General features: G+C 43.0%; 1 protein-coding gene across 1 annotated transcript in view; it reads left to right on the forward strand.

The window, feature by feature from the left end:
- Positions 1-17,909, forward strand: part of SMAD9 (SMAD family member 9) — a 43,532-nt gene extending 25,623 nt beyond the window's left edge. The window contains exons 2-7 of the mRNA XM_069758955.1: positions 7,545-8,088; positions 9,665-9,922; positions 10,006-10,110; positions 11,665-11,886; positions 14,010-14,266; positions 16,959-17,909. Of these exons, the coding sequence (XP_069615056.1) occupies positions 7,677-8,088; positions 9,665-9,922; positions 10,006-10,110; positions 11,665-11,886; positions 14,010-14,266; positions 16,959-17,102 (1,398 nt within the window). The 5' untranslated portion in view covers positions 7,545-7,676 and the 3' untranslated portion in view covers positions 17,103-17,909. The remainder of the gene's footprint in view (positions 1-7,544; positions 8,089-9,664; positions 9,923-10,005; positions 10,111-11,664; positions 11,887-14,009; positions 14,267-16,958) is intronic.
- Positions 17,910-18,366: the final 457 nt, after the last annotated feature.

Genomic DNA, 18,366 nt, shown 5'->3' on the forward strand with positions numbered 1-18,366 from the left:
ATGGCACAGCACAGCTATGGGGCACAGTGAACGGTGCAGAGCACCGTATATGGCACAGCACAGCTATGGGGCACAGTGAACGGTGCAGAGCACCGTATATGGCACAGCACAGCTATGTATGGGGCACAGTGAACGGTGCAGAGCACCGTATATGGCACAGCACAGCTATGGGGCACAGTGAACGGTGCAGAGCACCGTATATGGCACAGCACAGCTATGGGGCACAATGAACGGTGCAGAGCACCGTATATGGCACAGCACAGCTATGTATGGGGCACAGTGAACGGTGCAGAGCACCGTATATGGCACAGCACAGCTATGGGGCACAGTGAACGGTGCAGAGCACCGTATATGGCACAGCTATGGGGCACAGTGAACGGTGCAGAGCACCGTATATGGCACATCTATGGGGCACAATGAACGGTGCAGAGCACCGTATATGGCACAGCTAGGGGGCACAATGAACGGTGCAGAGCACTATATGGTTCACACCTATGGGGAAATATGAACGGTGCAGAGCACTATATGGCACAGCTATGGGGAAATAATGATCTATTTTTATTTTTGAAATTCACCGGTAAATGCTGCATTTCCACCCTAGGCTTATACTCGAGTCAATAAGTTTTCCCAGTTTTTTGTGGCAAAATTAGGGGGGTCGGCTTATACTCGGGTCGGCTTATACTCGAGTATATACGGTATGTGTTTTCCAAATTAAAAATAAAATAGCCAAGTGGAAAAATCATAAGATAATGAAGGCTGGTGATGTGGGGTGTTGGGGATGTCATTGCTGCCCGATTGCAAAAAAAAAAAAAAAGCATCAACACTGCAGAGGTTTTATGGAAACTTGATGTTACTGTTTTTTATTAATTTCCACTAATTGTTTTCTGGACAATGCTGCCCCCGTGTAACATAAATTTCTTTCTTCGTGCCCTATTCTTTGGAAATACTGGTTTGACCAATACTGGTATTTTTTATGACTATATAGTGCTGTAAATGTGATCTAAAGGTCATCAAATGTATAACCAAAACATAATATTATGCGTTATCACTGCTGAGAAAAGTACGTTTCCCTTTGTTTCCATCCACACATTTACAGTAACTAATCACTCTTCTGTTTCTAGCTTTGAGAAATGTTTTCATGTTTTTAAAATAATTTTAAAAAAATTGCCATTTGTACTAATTCAGCCACAAAAGTATTTAGAAGAAGTTGGGTTATTAGCGACAGACCATGGGGCCGGTGAGTCGGCCCCTCCATCGTGACACTTTCTGCAATATCTGTATCCTGTATGAAAATATTATTTTCAACTGTGACAGAACAGGTAGAACCAACAAAGAGAAAAATGTGCTAAGGGAAAGAATACCGTACATCAAAATGTTTTAATAAAAATATAATTTTATTCAATAATTTTCTTTAAAAGCAAATAACATACTATATCTTCAGAGCAAACAGCCGGGTAGCAGGTACAGACCACGAAGAAATGTGGTGGGTGAGCTAATCAAATAATGTGTGTATATATGTACGGTATATAGTTTGTATTGAGAAAATGATGATTCAAAATAAGATAGTTACATATTAAAAAACATAATTATGATAGCATATGCACTCCGCAAATAATTACGTTAATTAATATGTAAATTTCTCCTTTATTGAATCATCATTTTCTCAATACAAACTTTGTTTTTGAGATATATATACAGTTAGGTCCATATATATTTGGACAGAGACAACATTTTTCTAATTTTATTTATAGACATTACCACAATGAATTTTTAACAAAACAATTCAGATGCAGTTGAAGTTCAGACCTTCAGCTTTCATTTGAGGGTATCCACATTAAAATTGGATGAAGGGTTTAGGAGTTTCAGCTCCTTAACATGTGCCACCCTGTTTTTAAAGGGACCCAAAGTAATTGGACAGATTCAATAATTTTAAATAAAATGTTCATTTCTAGTACTTGGTTGAAAACCCTTTGTTGGCAATGACTGCCTGAAGTCTTGAACTCATGGACATCACCAGACGCTGTGTTTCCTCCTTTTTGATGCTCTGCCAGGCCTTCACTGCGGTGGTTTTCAGTTGCTGTTTGTTTGTGGGCCTTTCTGTCTGAAGTTTAGTCTTTAACAAGTGAAATGCTGCTCAATTGGGTTGAGATCAGGTGACTGACTTGGCCATTCAAGAATATTCCACTTCTTTGCTTTAATAAACTCCTGGATTGCTTTGGCTTTATGTTTTGGGTCATTGTCCATCTGTAGTATGAAACGGCGACCAATCAGTTTGGCTGCACTTGGCTGGATCTGAGCACACAGTATGGCGTCTCTGAATACCTCAGAATTCATTCGGCTGCTTCTGTCCTGTGTCACATCATCAATAAACACTAGTGACCCAGTGCCACTGGCAGCCATGCATGCCCAGGCCATCACACTGCCTCCGCCGTGTTTTACAGATGGTGTGGTATACTTTGGATCATGAGCTGTACCACGCCTTCGCCGTACTTTTCTCTTTCCATCATTCTGGTAGAGGTTGATCTTGGTTTCATCTGTCCAAAGAATGTTCTTCCAGAACGGTGCTGGCTTTTTTAGATGTTTTTTAGCATAGTCCAGTCGAGCCTTTTTATTCTTGATGCTTATGAGTGGCTTGCACCGTGCAGTGAACCCTCTGTATTTACTTACATGCAGTCTTCTCTTTATGGTAGATTTGGATATTGATAAGCCGACCTCCTGGAGAGTGTTGGTTCACTTGGTTGGCTGTTGTGAAGGGGTTTCTCTTCACCATGGAGATTATTATGCGATCATCCACCACTGTTGTCTTCCGTGGGCGCCCAGGTCTTTTTGCATTGATGATTTCACCAGTGCTTTCTTTCTTTCTCAGGATGTACCAAGCTGTAGATTTTGCCACTCCTAATATTGTAGCAATTTCTCGGTTGGGTTTTCTCGGTTTTCGCAGCTTAATGATGGCTTGTTTCACCTGCATGGAGAGCTCCTTTGACCGCATGTTTACTTCAGAGCAAAACCTTCCAAATGCGAGCACCACACCTCAAATCAACTCCAGGCCTTTTATCTGCTTAATTGAGAATGACATAATGAAGGGATTGCCCACACCTGTCCATGAAATAGCCTTGGAGTCAATTGTCCAATTACTTTTGGTCCCTTTAAAAACAGGGTGGCACATGTTAAGGAGCTGAAACTCCTAAACCCTTCATCCAATTTTAATGTTAATACCCTCAAATGAAAGCTGAAAGTCTGAACTTCAACTGCATCTGAATTGTTTTGTTTAAAATTCATCGTGGTAATGTCTATAACCAAAATTAGAAAAATGTTGTCTCTGTCCTAATATATATGGACCTAACTGTATATATATATTATATTTGGCTGGCCTTTAACTTTGTAGGGAGCCATTGTACTTTGTGGGGGGCTGTAGGGGGGCATTTAACATGTGTGTTGGGCATTTTAGCATCTGAAAGGCCGTGTGTGGGACATTATACTTTGTCGGGTGACGGTACTGTGAGAGCATCGTACTGTGCGTGTGAAGGATACGGTGCAGGAATTCACTTTGGAGTATCATATTGTGTTTGGGGTCATTTTTGTTGTCCTCATACTTTATGGGGGCCATGAAAGTGGTATCGTAGTACACTAAGGGGCTTCAATAGGAGCAAAATTATTCTGTAAGTGCCAAAATACATGTCCCTCTATCTTTGGGAAATGTGTCCTCCTGTAACCCTGCCTACTTTGCTATGGGCCCCACGAGTTCTATGTACGCACCTGACAGACAGCTGTGTCTTCTATCTCTTAAATCATTATGCGTGACAGCGACCAATGGTAAGGCCCCTGCTGGGAGATCGTTGGTCGCTGGGGAATGATCAGGACTTTATTTCGTCGCTGGATCTCCCGCAGACATCGCTGAATCGGCATGTGTGACGCCGATTCAGCGATGTCTTCACTGGTAACCAGGGTAAACATCGGGTTACTAAGCGCAGGGCCGCGCTTAGTAACCCGATGTTTACCCTGGTTACCATTGAAAAAGTAAAAAAAAAAACACTACATACTTACATTCCTGTCGCGTCCTTCAGCGTCAGCGCCGGCCGGCCGTAAAGCAGAGCACAGCGGTGATGTCACCGCTCTGCTTTCCGGCCAGCGCTTACACAGTGCAGGGAAGCTGACGCTGGGGGACGCAACAGGAATGTAAGTATGTACTGTTTTTTTTTACTTTTACAATCGTAACCAGGGTAAACATCGGGTTACTAAGCGCGGCCCTGCGCTTATTAACCCGATGTTTACCCTGGTTACCCGGGGACTTCGGCATCGTTGGTCGCTGGAGAGCTGTCTGTGTGACAGCTCTCCAGCGACCACACAACGACTTACCAACGATCACGGCCAGGTCGTATCGGTACCTTTATACACATGATTGGGACGCGGGGAGAAAGACACTGCCAAACACCTGGCAGCAGCTTATCATCAAAAGAGAACAAGAAGATCAGGCGTTAAAATCCAATAAGCCCCATCTTTCTATTCCCCAGCTGTCACCTTTTCAGTAATGTGTATGGGGCCTGAACTTTCACGTCTAGTCTTCTGTGACGTTCTCATCCAACCAGTCTTAACCCAATCTTTTTTCACTCTTGAACTTTATATTTCTATTGATTTTTTTTTCTTCTGGATTTCAGAACCAGGACTTTGATTCTGAGTGATCACCGACGACCCCTGTGTCGTATGTCTAATGACTGTTCTTTCTCAACAAGTAATTTATATCCTCACGGGCCGGTGATGTGACAGGAATATTATGGAAAGTGACCCGCACAGCTAAATTGCTGGATTATATTATCAGGATTTGACACAATCCTTTGAATAGAAATGAGATCTTCGGATAACGCCATTACGGTGTACAGCGTTGGTCAATGACGTTAATCAGAACGTACACTTTCTAAAGGTTGATCTAATACCAGATTTACCTCTGTGTGAGAGTCGTAATATTAACTATGTATGCACCACACTGACTTGTAAGTCTGAGAGACGATCAGATTGATAGATAGTTTTATGGGGGAAAGAAGCAGCCTAAATGGCCTACTCATTATTGGCTTAAGAGTCCCGTGGGTGGCTTCACTCACTGATTTACACAGCCGGCATCTTCCTGTAGCAATCGGAGCTTTACTTAACCACTTAAATGCCGCTGTCAATTTCTGTCAGCGGCATTTAAGGCGCGTGATTGCAAGGGCACATTGTTTCACCCGCTCATCACCACCCCCGTGAGGCATTCCTGGGTTGCCAATGCATTGCCAGGTCACTGGGAGCCTGATGAAGGCCTCCATGGCTGCCATGTTAGTACTCACAGGCTGGGCTTCATAGGTGACCATGATTGTAGCTATATGGCGCAATATAGGTGTGTTCCATTCTATAGAACAAGCGATCAGATGTTTAAAACAGAACATTTTTAAAAATAAAAATAAAAACAAAAATTAATCTTGACTCCTTTCCATCTTTTAAAAAGAGAAATAAAAAAGAACATACGGTATTTAGTATTGCCACGTACATAAAAGTCCAATCGATTTTAAATAGAAAAAAAAATAATCGCATACATGCTGTAAAGTAAAAACAATCTACAGTAATTTCCAGAATTGCCATTTTTTTTGGTTGTCTCAACTCTCCCCAAAATGCTATAAAAAGTAATGAAAGCATCATGTGCACCCAAAAAAAGAAATCAATAGAAACATCAGCTCTTTACGCAAAAAAAAAAGAGCACTCACAAAGCTGTAAATACATGTATTGTTTTTTTTTTCAAATTTCATCATTTATATAATTTATCCATAATCGTACAGATCCGAAGAATTATGTTGTTGGGTCATTTTTATTGCAACGAAATAAAAAAAAACCCCAAAAAACAATAGCAGAATTGTATGTTTCCTCACCATTTAAATGCACTTGGAATTTATTTTGTGTCTTTTCCAAAACTTTGTATGGTAAAATGAAGGGGGTCATTCACATGAACAATTTGTCCCACAAAAAAAGCAAGCCTTGATATAGGAGAAAAGAAAAAGATATGACTCCTGGAAAAAGGGGAGGAAAAGCCTGATGAAAAATGTGGTAGGCTTTCGAAACATATTGTCCAGCCTTATTGATTTTCTTTCTAGTGAACCAGAAAGCTGAGTAATTCCAGGAGATTATCATTTTTTTTTTTTTGTAATATCCGGACAATATGGACTTCAATAGTCAAATGTAGAAAATGGCAGAGAAGTCTTTGTCCTAGTGATAATTTTGGTTACTGCCTTCTGGCATTATGTATGGACTGGTCGTAAATATAATACTTTTTCTTTTTTTTGTTACTATGTTTTGCATCTGAATTTGGTGCGTTTATACGTTTTTTTGTCCTAAAAGAAGCACTCCCAATCTCTTTTTCATTGCCTACATCTATAAAAATGTGTGTGCACTGTAGAGTACGTGTGTTAATATACTGTACATACCGATTGCCATCTTCCCTTGTTCTTCACTGATCCTTTCATCTTTTCTCTCACGACGAATCCAACTTGTAGGATCACACTTTCTCGTGGAAGTCACTTTTATAATGTAAGTCTATGGAGCGTGTAAAAGCGTGTAAGCCTGGCAATAGAAGTCAGGTGAGTGAGAAGAGGACTGGTATGGCGCAGAAAACTGTGGAAGACAGTGATTGGTATGCATATTAATATACTTACACTATAGTATTTATACAGCACCATCAATTCCAATCATGACAGCTCACAATCTAAACTATCAGTATGTCTTTGGAGTGCGGGATGAACCCGGAGGAAACCCACACAATCTCGAGGAGAACATACAAACTCCTTGTAGATGGTGTCCTTAGTAGGATTTGAACACTGGACCCCAGCGCTGCAGTGCTAACTATAGTACTCACACATTTACCATTTACACAGGTTTACGCAATGAAAAAAAAGATTTGGAGTGCTTCTTTAGGTGGTCTCTATAATTTCAATAAACTTTGCATGAATAAATACTACAAGCAAGTATATCAATCTTTGTAATATATGTCATAAATAAATGTTTCTTTACCTATGAACTACTTTTTCAATTTCCCCTGTCTTCTGAACTTTCCGCCCACTCTTAAAAAAAAAAAAAATGGCTCAAATTTCTCTCTTGGACAAAATAAGGAGAGCGGAATAAGAAAACAGGAAGAGGAGACACAGAGAAATGTTGTAGCTTTCTTATAAGTGTTTATTTCAACCTAGAGCTGGAGTCCCAGCCACACTGCTCAGTACTGCTCTGTAATACCCCCATGCTGCTGCTCCTGCTTTTGAAATGTTCCACATAGAGAAAGGAGAAAAGGAATCACCAATGTTTGTGTGTACAGTGTGTGGGAGGCATCATAGCCACTAGTCTATACACCTACTAGTTCAGAAAATTGGAGATATGAGCTTCCTGTGGAGAAAACTGGTAAAAAGTCATTATATAATGGTCAGAAATAGTGTTCTTCCTCATGTACACACACATGACAGCATATTCTGAACAGTTCCCTGAAATGACAGGTACACTTTAGGTTTAATTTCTTGTGTTTGTTTCATTAACAGATTCTGTTGGAAGATTAACAATATTTTGTAAGTGTCTTCAGACTGAGGGAACGACTTATCTTATCACGAAGCCTTGGAGAAGACCTTCATCTTCTAAATTCTAGAGGGTGTTGATTGACATTGGCAACTCATATGCACTCCAGCACCCCTATCAGCTCCTTGTTCTCCTTCACTAGCCCTGCTGTTAAGCGGCTGCTCGGCTGGAAGCAAGGAGACGAGGAGGAAAAATGGGCAGAAAAAGCCGTGGATTCACTGGTGAAGAAGCTGAAGAAGAAGAAGGGTTCGATGGAGGAGCTTGAGAAGGCACTAAGTACACCAGGACAGCCGAGTAAATGTGTCACCATTCCACGCTCACTAGACGGGAGGCTGCAGGTGTCACATCGCAAGGGTCTTCCACACGTCATCTACTGCAGGGTCTGGAGGTGGCCCGATCTTCAGTCACATCATGAGTTAAAACCACTTGAATGCTGCGAGTTTCCTTTTGGATCAAAGCAGAAGGATGTGTGCATAAACCCCTACCATTACCGCAGAGTGGAAACTCCAGGTAGAGACGCTTCTTCCTTAGTAATCAGTGTATTGATTGTACTTAAAAGGGTTTGTGCTAGTTTGGTATGAGAGTGTGCCGTCAATCTACGTGACTGGAGGCTTGTGAATCCTCACAGCACACACTGTCAGGATTCTCCGGCGCCAGGAGCAGGCAGTTGAGCCCGCAAGTGTGCGATATACATACTTCCGGCCACATTCCAACAAGACGTACGCAGCCTCTCTCAATGCAAGTGACCGCGCACGTCTAGTCAGAATGTGGTTGGAAGTTTACTTGACGCCTACTCGCGGACACGTGACCGCTTGGTCTCACCGCCGACACCAGAGAATCCTGACAGCGCGCACTGTGAGTGACTGCAGACTTTTGTACCAAACCTGAACAACACCTTTAGGCATTTTTTTGTCTGCAGGCAAAACATGCTCGAAGCTGCTTTTTTTGTTGTGTTTCGTGCATCCTGATAAAGTTTAGCGCCCCCCCCAAAAAAAAAAAAAAATTGTGATGTAACTTCCTTAAGGCTTTTCTTTTTGCACTTACTCATTATTTTCTATGGGTGAAAAAACGCTGAAAGAAGTGACATGCAGCAGTTAAAAAAAAAACAATGTGTGTGCATGAGATTTCTAAAACCTCATAGGCTTTTGCTGGTATTGCTTAAAATTTGCATTTAAAAAACGCAGCAAAAACGCAGTGTGTGAACATAGCCTTAAAGGGAATCAGAAAAAACTGAAGCCAAGACTGATAATTCTGCATAATAACAAACGAAGCATTACTTGTTGGAGCTGGTCCCGCCGCTCCTCTCTTCTGCCTCCGACAGTCTTTGGACATCCAGGGACCTGGTCAGCAGTGCCGCAGTGGCAGCGAGTGATGCCCTCAGTTCCTCCTGAGCTGCAGTCCTGGCACCCCCGGAACGCCAATGCTATATTCAACTAGGTCCATTTATATGAAGTCCACTACCCCCGATTAATCTTATAAGAAGATGAAATTCACCAGAAGTGTTGTAGGGACAATCTCGGTGAATTACGGTATATGGAATTTAACGGTCTGTAAATTTTTCCAACATTTTTTTTTTCTTTGCTCGGAAATATTGTAAATAAAACTTAAAGCAACTGGGCTTGAATAAAAAAAAAAAAAACATGAAATTCCTATGCAGCCGTACTATGCTACCCTGAGTACTGTGACCCTGCTGTTATCCCATCAAACCAAGACTTGTACCATACTACGGGTACGTAAGCAAAGAATAGGGTACAGATTAATGTGTGACTGTAGGATCGGAGTAGTTTATTACCATGGAGACACATAAGTCTGCATGGAATCCGTACACACAAAAAATAGTAGGACATTTTTTAGTGAAGACAACTTGCAAAGTAACTTCATTTCTTAGTTTACATGTGCTATAGCTAGAAAAAAAACGCTGTGACTGCGCACGTAAAAGGAAGCTGTGCACTATAATGTTGCATACGTTATCGTCTTTACCATCTGTTTATTTCCAAATGAATAATAATGAAGAGCTTTTTATTTGCTTCTGCCATCCGCACATAGCCTGTCTGCTTTTATATAATGGGTATCCTCTTTCTTGTAGTTCTTCCTCCTGTATTGGTTCCAAGACACAGTGAATTTAATACAGACCTCAGTCTGCTCGCCAAGTTCCGAAATACCTCCCTGAACAATGAACCACTGATGCCACACAACGCCACCTTCCCGGAGTCATTTCAGCAACCACTGTGTCCTCCGTTCTCTTCCTCGCCCAACAACATGTTTCACCACTCCCCAAACATTATAGGCTACCCCGACTCCCCCAGAAGTTCGTCTGAACCAGGAAGCCCCTACCAGATCACAGGTGACCTATACTGATAGCCGCTCAGCTGGTTCTTCCTGACTTGCCCTATTTTGCACTTACAATGCCTGTTTTTATGCCCATAGATACCCCTCCACCACCATACAACCCGCCAGAGATTCACGGAAACCAAAACAGAAACTCAGGAGACTCAACGGATTGTCAATTCGTTTTATCGGCAACAAACAGAGGTAATCTGAAAGGATGTGTGAAAGATATACCCAAATACCTTTTCTGAAATAACACGACACTATTGGAAAGCGTTCATGTATATAGCACCATTACTTTGCAGCGCTGGGGTCCTGGGTTCGTATTCCTCCAAGGACAACACCTGCAAGGAGTTTGTATGTTCTCCCCGTGTTTGCGTGGGTTTCCCCCGGGTTCTCCGGTTTCCTCCCACACTCCAAAGACTTAGTGATAGTGAGCCTCAATGGGGACAGTGATGATAATGTCTGTAAAGCGGTATCAAACATTACTATACAAGTTAAATAAATAAATACAAACCTGGTGCCATCTCCACCTCCTGTGTGTAGGAACCCACTGATCCCCAGCACATGCATGTATCTGCTGCAGCTCCATTCATTGTCTATGGCACTAGAGGAGATGGCTGAGAACAATGCTCAGCTATCTTCGGCTGCCCCATGCACAATGAATGAATGGTGGCAGTGATCACACCATTCACTAGTGTCTCTTCAGAGCCGTTTTCTCAGAATCCCTCAGTGATCAGAAAGGTGTCACATATCCTCTGGTATTATAGGAATAACCCTTTAAATCCGCTACCTCGGAGTAACTCTCGACTCTGTCCTGTCCAAACTCTCGCCACCTCGTGTCGCCTCCAACTCAAAAATATTTCCAGAATCCGTTTCTTCCTCAGCCCTCAATCTACGAAAACTCTTGTGCATGCCCTCATCATCTCCCGCCTTGATTACTTCAACACCCTCCCCTGCGGCCTCCCCGCTAACTCCCTTGCATCACTCCAGTCTGTCCTCAGCTCTGCTGCTCGACTAATCCACCTCTCTCCTCGCTACTCCCCTGCTTCTCCCCTCTGCAAATCCCTCCACTGGCTCCCAATTCCCCAATGAATCCAGTTCAAGCTACTAACACTGACCTACAAAGCCATCCACAACCTGTCCCCTCCCTATATCTCCGAACTAATCTCCCAATATTTCCCCTCACGTAATATTTGATCCTCCCAAGACCTCCTACTCTCCTCCACACTTATTCGTTCCTCACACAAATGCCTCCAAGATTTCTCCCGAATATCCCCCATCCTCTGGAATTCCACCACCATCGGATCCTTCAGATGGAACCTGAAAACCCATCTCTTCAGGAAAGCTTAAAGCCTGCAATAACCATTCTGCTGCCTCACCACCACATGAGCTGCTGCCTCACCACCACCCGAGCTGCTGCCTCACCACCACCAGAGCGGCTGCACCCCCGACCTCCTGTCTCTTCCCCATAATCCCGTAGAATGTAAGTCCACAAGGACAGGGTCCTCTCCCCTCTGTATCAGTCTGTCATCGTAAATTTGTTTACTGTAAACGATATCTATAACTTTGTATGTAACCCCTTCTCATGTACAGCACCATGGAATCAATGGTGCTATATAAATAAATAATAATAATAAAAAAGACATGTCTCGACAAACGGGGACTAGGTTTTCCCAGCGGCTACACAATTGTATTACACATCTGTGGTGTCCCAGCAGCTGATGACTCTCATTTTATATTTCTTATCCTATACAGATTTCCGCCCTGTTTGCTATGAGGAACCACTACACTGGTGTTCTGTCGCTTACTACGAGCTGAACAATCGGGTGGGGGAGACATTCCAAGCATCGTCCCGCAGTGTACTCATCGATGGCTTCACAGATCCCTCTAACAATAAGAACAGGTTCTGTTTAGGACTTCTATCCAATGTGAACCGAAACTCAACTATTGAAAACACCCGCCGGCACATCGGCAAAGGTAAGAGTCAGCGCTTAGTGGTGATTAATAAAAGATGTTGTCCAGGAATTTTTATTTTTATTTTACTGTGAGCCTAAAATGTAAAGTAGCGCCAGGTGAAATCAGTCACCCACCGCTCCTGCTGGCGATTCAGCTGCTGCATACCAACAGAACAGTTTATTCTTCTTTTGCGCCGCTCTATTAATTGGGTGGGACTTCCGACATCTTAAATAACAGTCGGCTCCCCGCAGTTTGACAGCTAGGAGCTGGCTATCAATCAACATGACATCAGCAGTCAACATCCTTCAATAGAGCAGAGCGGAAAAGAAGCAGCTGCTCTGTCTACATAATGTCAGCTGAAGTTGCTAAATCACCGGCAGGAGCGGTCTGTGACTGCTCTGTGCCGGCAGAGATTAGCGCCGGCACAACATGCAGGTAGCAAGTACCTGCATACTAATTTGTAGGCACAATTTAAAAATGAAAAACAGTCCTGGATAACCCCTTTACTATTCAGCTTCACCTCGACTAAGGGAGATGAATTTTAATTGCAATATTCATCTTAAAAATAAGAATAGAGAGCCTGAAGTCCATCCTCTCCCCAACACTCCTTTTCTATTACTCTGCCTGATGACTACACTGCAATCTCAGACTATATGGGAACATGTCTAATAGTCCATCAGAATGCAAATTACTAAGGCAAGCTGTGTGCACACATGGCATGCTGGGAGATTTCTGCTCTAAAGGTACCGTCACATTTAGCGATGCTGCAGCGATATAGACAACGATGCCGATCGCTGCAGCGTCGCTGTTTAGGTCGTTGTGTGGTCGCTAGAGAGCTGTCACACAGACAGCTCTCCAGCGACCAACGATGCCGAAGTCCCCGGGTAACCAGGGTAAACATCGGGTTACTAAGCACAGGGACGCGATTAGTAACCCGATGTTTACCCTGGTTACCATTGTAAAAGTTAAAAAAAACAAACAGTACATACTTACATTCCGGTGTCTGTCCCCCGGCGTCAGCGCTGGCCGGCCATAAAGCAGAGCGGTGACGTCACCGCTGTGCTCTGCTTTACGGCCGGCCGGCGCTGACACAGTGCAGGGAAGCTGACGCCGGGGGACAGACACCGGAATGTAAGTATGTACAGTTTGTTTTTTTTAACTTTTACAATGGTAACCAGGGTAAACATCGGGTTACTAAGCGCGGCCCTGCGCTTAGTAACCCAATGTTTACCCTGGTTACCAGTGAACACATCGCTGGATCGGCGTCACACACGCTGATTCAGCGATGACAGCGGGTGATCAGCGACCAAAAAAAGGTCCTGATCACTCCCAGCGACCAACGATCTCCCAGCAGGGGCCTGATCGTTGGTCGCTGTCACGCATAACGATTTTGTTAACGATATCGTTGCTACGTCACAAAAAGCAACGATATCGTTAACGAAATCATTAGGTGTGAAGGTACCTTAAGGCTGCTGTATTGTGAACGCAGCTCTGGTTAATGAAATGGGCTAAATGCTGATAAGATACTAAACTTTATGTATTGGATCTAAACTGCAGTTTGTCATCTGTGTATTTTTGGGAAATGCCGTGTCTGCCCAGGTACTAGCCCTTAATCATACAGGCTACGCCTGCCATACTCGGGTCGCATTCCTCCTGATGTCAGTATACTCAAATTGGTTATTTGGATTTGGGGTATTTTCCTAAAAACATGAGTAAACTCTAAAGGTAGGATTATGTAATAGTGAACTAAGGGATATTTGTAGATTATTAGTATTTAAAGAGATATTGCTTGATGAGTTAGAACTAGAACCCACATGCAATATGTAAAGGGACATTTCTGCATTAAAGGGATATTGCCTCAGACATTTATGGCACATCAAGAGTATATGCTTTCCATCAAGATATCCGATAGAGATGGGTCGCACCTCTGTGACCCACCTGTGTCAGGTACAGGGACCCCGTCTAGCTTAATATGCACAGTTTTCTCCTTCCACGTATATGGGAATTCTGAAGATGGACCATTAGAAACCGTTTTAATCGTATGGCAGTCATTAAGCTCAGGGGTGTTTGTGTAGGACGGTTTTCCGATGCTTTTATCACAGTGTATTCCAGCTAACCATGTTCTCTTGTCTCCTAACCTGCAGGGGTCCACCTGTATTATGTCGGGGGAGAGGTCTATGCAGAGTGTCTGAGTGACAGCAGCATATTTGTACAAAGCCGCAACTGTAATTACCAGCATGGCTTCCACCCAGCAACGGTCTGCAAGATCCCCAGCGGCTGCAGCTTGAAGATCTTCAATAACCAGCTGTTCGCTCAGCTCCTCTCACAGTCCGTTAACCAAGGGTTCGAAGTGGTGTACGAGCTTACCAAAATGTGCACTATACGGATGAGCTTTGTAAAGGTGCGTACAAGAAATGTGCAGGTTCATCACTTCCGAGCATTGGGAAGTGCGTAATGTACAGCCAGTTACTGGCCAATAAAAGGACTGCCGACGTTTCTGCAGCACTGACCCCCAACACTGATCTCGGTTGTCCCCCCATTCTGGCACATTACTAATGCTTCTCAAGGCTTATACCTGTAATAGCTGAATCGAGTTCACTTTGCGTCCACGTGGTTTTCCATACAGAATTTTTACAAATTTGCTTTTCACCCATCTGTCATGTCTATCAATGTGAGGTACGGTATTGTTATAGTTATCACCCGCTGAAGATCTGGTTTACTACACAACAAAAATAGATTTTGCCCCCTGCTCAATGCAGGATTCACTAAACCATCTCAGACAGTTGTCCAGCCTCTGTCAGAAGACTTCCATTGAAGGAGAACTCACCACCTCTCGTGGCAGCCTGTTCCAATTATTGATCACCTTCATTGTCTAATTCACATTCTCCTTTCTGGAGTGCCAAACAGGTGAATAGACCCCATATTCCTGATGTATGAGGCATCCAGAGAACTCCACACAGGCCACCATTAGAACTTGCCAGCCCTGCTCCTCAGCTGCTGCCACTACTCTTCTTTATGTGGCTGCCCACATATAGTTGTCAAATAAGCATTTTTCTGTCCATATGGTTGGAGAACGCACAGAATGGAATCGCGGGCCGCATGTGGCCCCTATGACAGGTTGTGCACCCCTGGTTTAGACTGATAACAGGAAGCAATGAATTACATTCCACTACCCAGACATCATCTTCCATGAGTCCATCAACAAACTAAAGTCTGCGTTGGAGCTTCCAGGTCAACTACATTATTAATATACTCCATAACCCTCTCCCGGAAACGCCCAGTGGGAAACACATCCAAAACATATCCACCGTGACGGCGGGGGTCTCCCTGCATCTAGGGCACATGCTATCAGTCCTCGCTCCTATTTTCTAGAGGAACTGAGGGGTTCTAGATGCCCCATGTAATAAATAAAACCGTGACAGCCTCTGAGACTCGCTAGTAGACAATTGCGGCGCACATGACAGTTTTAATTCCCGGTGTTGGGGGTCAGTCTTCCTAACCTCTCGCTGGCGTTTTTCTTTGATTTGCAATGGGTGATTAGGAAGAAACTGAGGAGAAGCCAAAAATAATTCCAGTCATGACTCGCTAAGTAAGAATTATTGAAAATATTAGGTGTTCTTGAACTCTGAGCTGCACACCCTCATGTTGTTGGGTATACTGGAGTTGGGTATACTGGTAGGAGTATGTGTGCGAGAGCGAGAATTTGTCTCTCAATTGTTCCCAGAGGAGCATTGCAGCTTAATTCTCCTCACCCTGGCATGTCAAGTTTGACGTGTCACTCTCCGAAAGGAGAAGCATTGTCCCTTGGATTGCGGTCAGACGCCTCTCACTCAGCCAAACCAGATTTCACACTTTGCACTGATGTAGTACCCAGAAATAATAATAATAATCTTTATTTTTATATAGCGCTAACATATTCCGCAGCGCTTTACAGTTTTGCACACATTATCATCGCTGTCCCCGATTGGGCTCACAATCTAGGTTCCCTATCAGTATGTCTTTGGAATGTGGGAGGAAACCGGAGTACCCGGAGGAAACCCACGCAAACACGGGGAGAACATACAAACTCTTTGCAGATGTTGTCCTGGGTGGGATTAGAACCCAGGACCCCAGCGCTGCAAGGCTGCAGTGCTAACCACTGCGCCACCATGCTGCCCACTGAAACACAGTGTCTGCAAATTGAGATTTAGGTTTTGAGTTTTAAACCCAGGTCATGTGACGAGGCTCATTAGAGGATTGATATTGACTTTTAGGATTGCTACTTCCAATAGGTGGTGGCAGAGTTCTAGTCCTCTCCCTCTCTGAAAAGACAATTAGCATATTTAATTTCCCAGATGAGCATTGCAAGGCCTAAAAGTCTCCTCACCCTGGCATGTCAGACTTGACATGTCACTCTCTGCAAGGAGAAACATGACCGCCTTGGATTCTCTCAATTTCTGAAAACTTTTAAAGACGCCGTAAATTTAGAGCTGTGCAATAAAGTGAACTGTTGCCATCTTCCATGGACTAAAGCCCTCTAATCCAAACATCTTTGGAAGTTTTGTATTTAGCCACACGGGAGTAAACGGAGTGTATCTAACGATGTGGCAAAACAGAAATGATTACTGTGCTGAGTATTAAGCCCAATACAAATGTCCGCTATTTCTTTCTGCATATGAGAAAGACATTGAGTGACATCTGATTTTCATCCAATTTTGGTCCAGGTGTCTACTTTTAACCAACAGCGTTGCATCCTTTTTACTCTTGTGCAATAAAAAAAAAAAAAAAAAAAACACCCTACCCATAAACAATAAAAAAAAAAATACAGGCGGCACGCAGATCACTCACACTATCTATTTGCTTTCCATTTTTTCACGGACACATCGATATTTTTTTCAAACACTTGGCCCACAAGCCAAAATGGACATGTGAACAGTCCCATAGACAATAATGGGCCCATGTTCTAACTGTGAGAAAAACGGACGTCCCAGTGAAGCCTAGTGTCAAGTTTAGGAAACAATTACATTCAGCTGCCCAGAATTTAGTGTTTTTGCGTCTTCTGCCTATTTGCTTCGTATAAGCCTCGCACTAACCTTTGCTTCCTTTCTTCCTAGGGTTGGGGAGCAGAGTACCACCGCCAAGATGTCACAAGCACTCCCTGCTGGATTGAGATCCATCTCCACGGCCCCTTACAATGGCTGGACAAGGTCCTGACCCAGATGGGCTCCCCCCATAACCCCATCTCGTCTGTCTCATAATACAAGTATCTGATTGCTATTGCAGGCAGTGGCTTAAAGAGTATCTTTCTTTTTTTTAAGAATTATTTGTAATGTACATACTTATATTTCGGTCTCTGTACTGTGGCTTTGTCTGTGTAACATAAGAATACAGGTATACGTTGTCTGATTTTATCATGATCTAAAGATTTCACTTACGGAAGCTCTTCACCAATATCTCACTTTATAAGTTGTCTCTTATAGAAACTTTTCAGACTTGATGCACATAAACACGGTACACCGTTCAATGATTTTATGAACTTTATTTCCTATTTTATATTAGGGGAAAAAAAGAACAAAAAAAATATATTTTAGAAGATTTGCAATGCTGGTAGCAGTATGTATTCTTGTCTTTAAGGATGTTTTGCGCCTTTAGATGATTTGGTTCTGTCTGGTTTGCATTACTTGTGCCATGTGTGACATCTTATGTATTAGAATTAACATCTTACTTTATTTTCAGTATACAATGGCAAGGAAGGAAAGGACAGAGTAATGTGTCCTGAAAGGTGAAAAAACGTCTTTAAGGTGGAAGCCACTAAAAAAGAAATGGATGATTATTTTCTGTTGAATTCAGATAAGGTTGGAAACTCCGACCACGGTGATACCCAAGGAAAGGGCAATTTGTTTACAAAATTATGGAGCCATCGGGCATCATGGTGGGCAGTGTCTCACATACGCAACAAAATGTAAAGTGTGCGATCACCCTTACGGCCCATTGAGACGATCCAGTAATTAGGACCAAAGGAATGAGTAAAACGCCTTTTTATCAGCCAACTGAAAAATCATTATTCTCGGCAGCACATTGCCGCGTGTAAACAGAATGTGCTGCCGATAACATGACATATGTGTACAGAACAATCATGCTCATGATCGTTACTCACAGATAAATATCAGGACGTGGCACTGAGGACAGATAATAATCCAGGCATGGGTTTTAGGCAAGGAAATAATGAATACATGGGTCTGAGACCTAAAAACCTATTCCTATTTACATACCTAATTTATTTAAAAAAGCACATAAAAAAAATCAGTTTTTCCCTATAGATAAGACACCACAGATGGCTGCTTATCAGCAGAGCAGCTTATTTTCCTTCCCATGACAGAACCTATGCATTGTGTATGGTGACCTTAAGGCCACGTTCACACTGTCAATATTTGGTCAATATTTCACATCAGTAGTTGTAAGCCAAAACCAGGAAAGGGTGAAATATACAGAAGTGGTGACGTGTTTCTATCATACTTTTCC

This window comes from Ranitomeya imitator, chromosome 3, assembly GCF_032444005.1.
Source record: "Ranitomeya imitator isolate aRanImi1 chromosome 3, aRanImi1.pri, whole genome shotgun sequence".
Taxonomy (NCBI): Eukaryota; Metazoa; Chordata; class Amphibia; order Anura; family Dendrobatidae; genus Ranitomeya; species Ranitomeya imitator.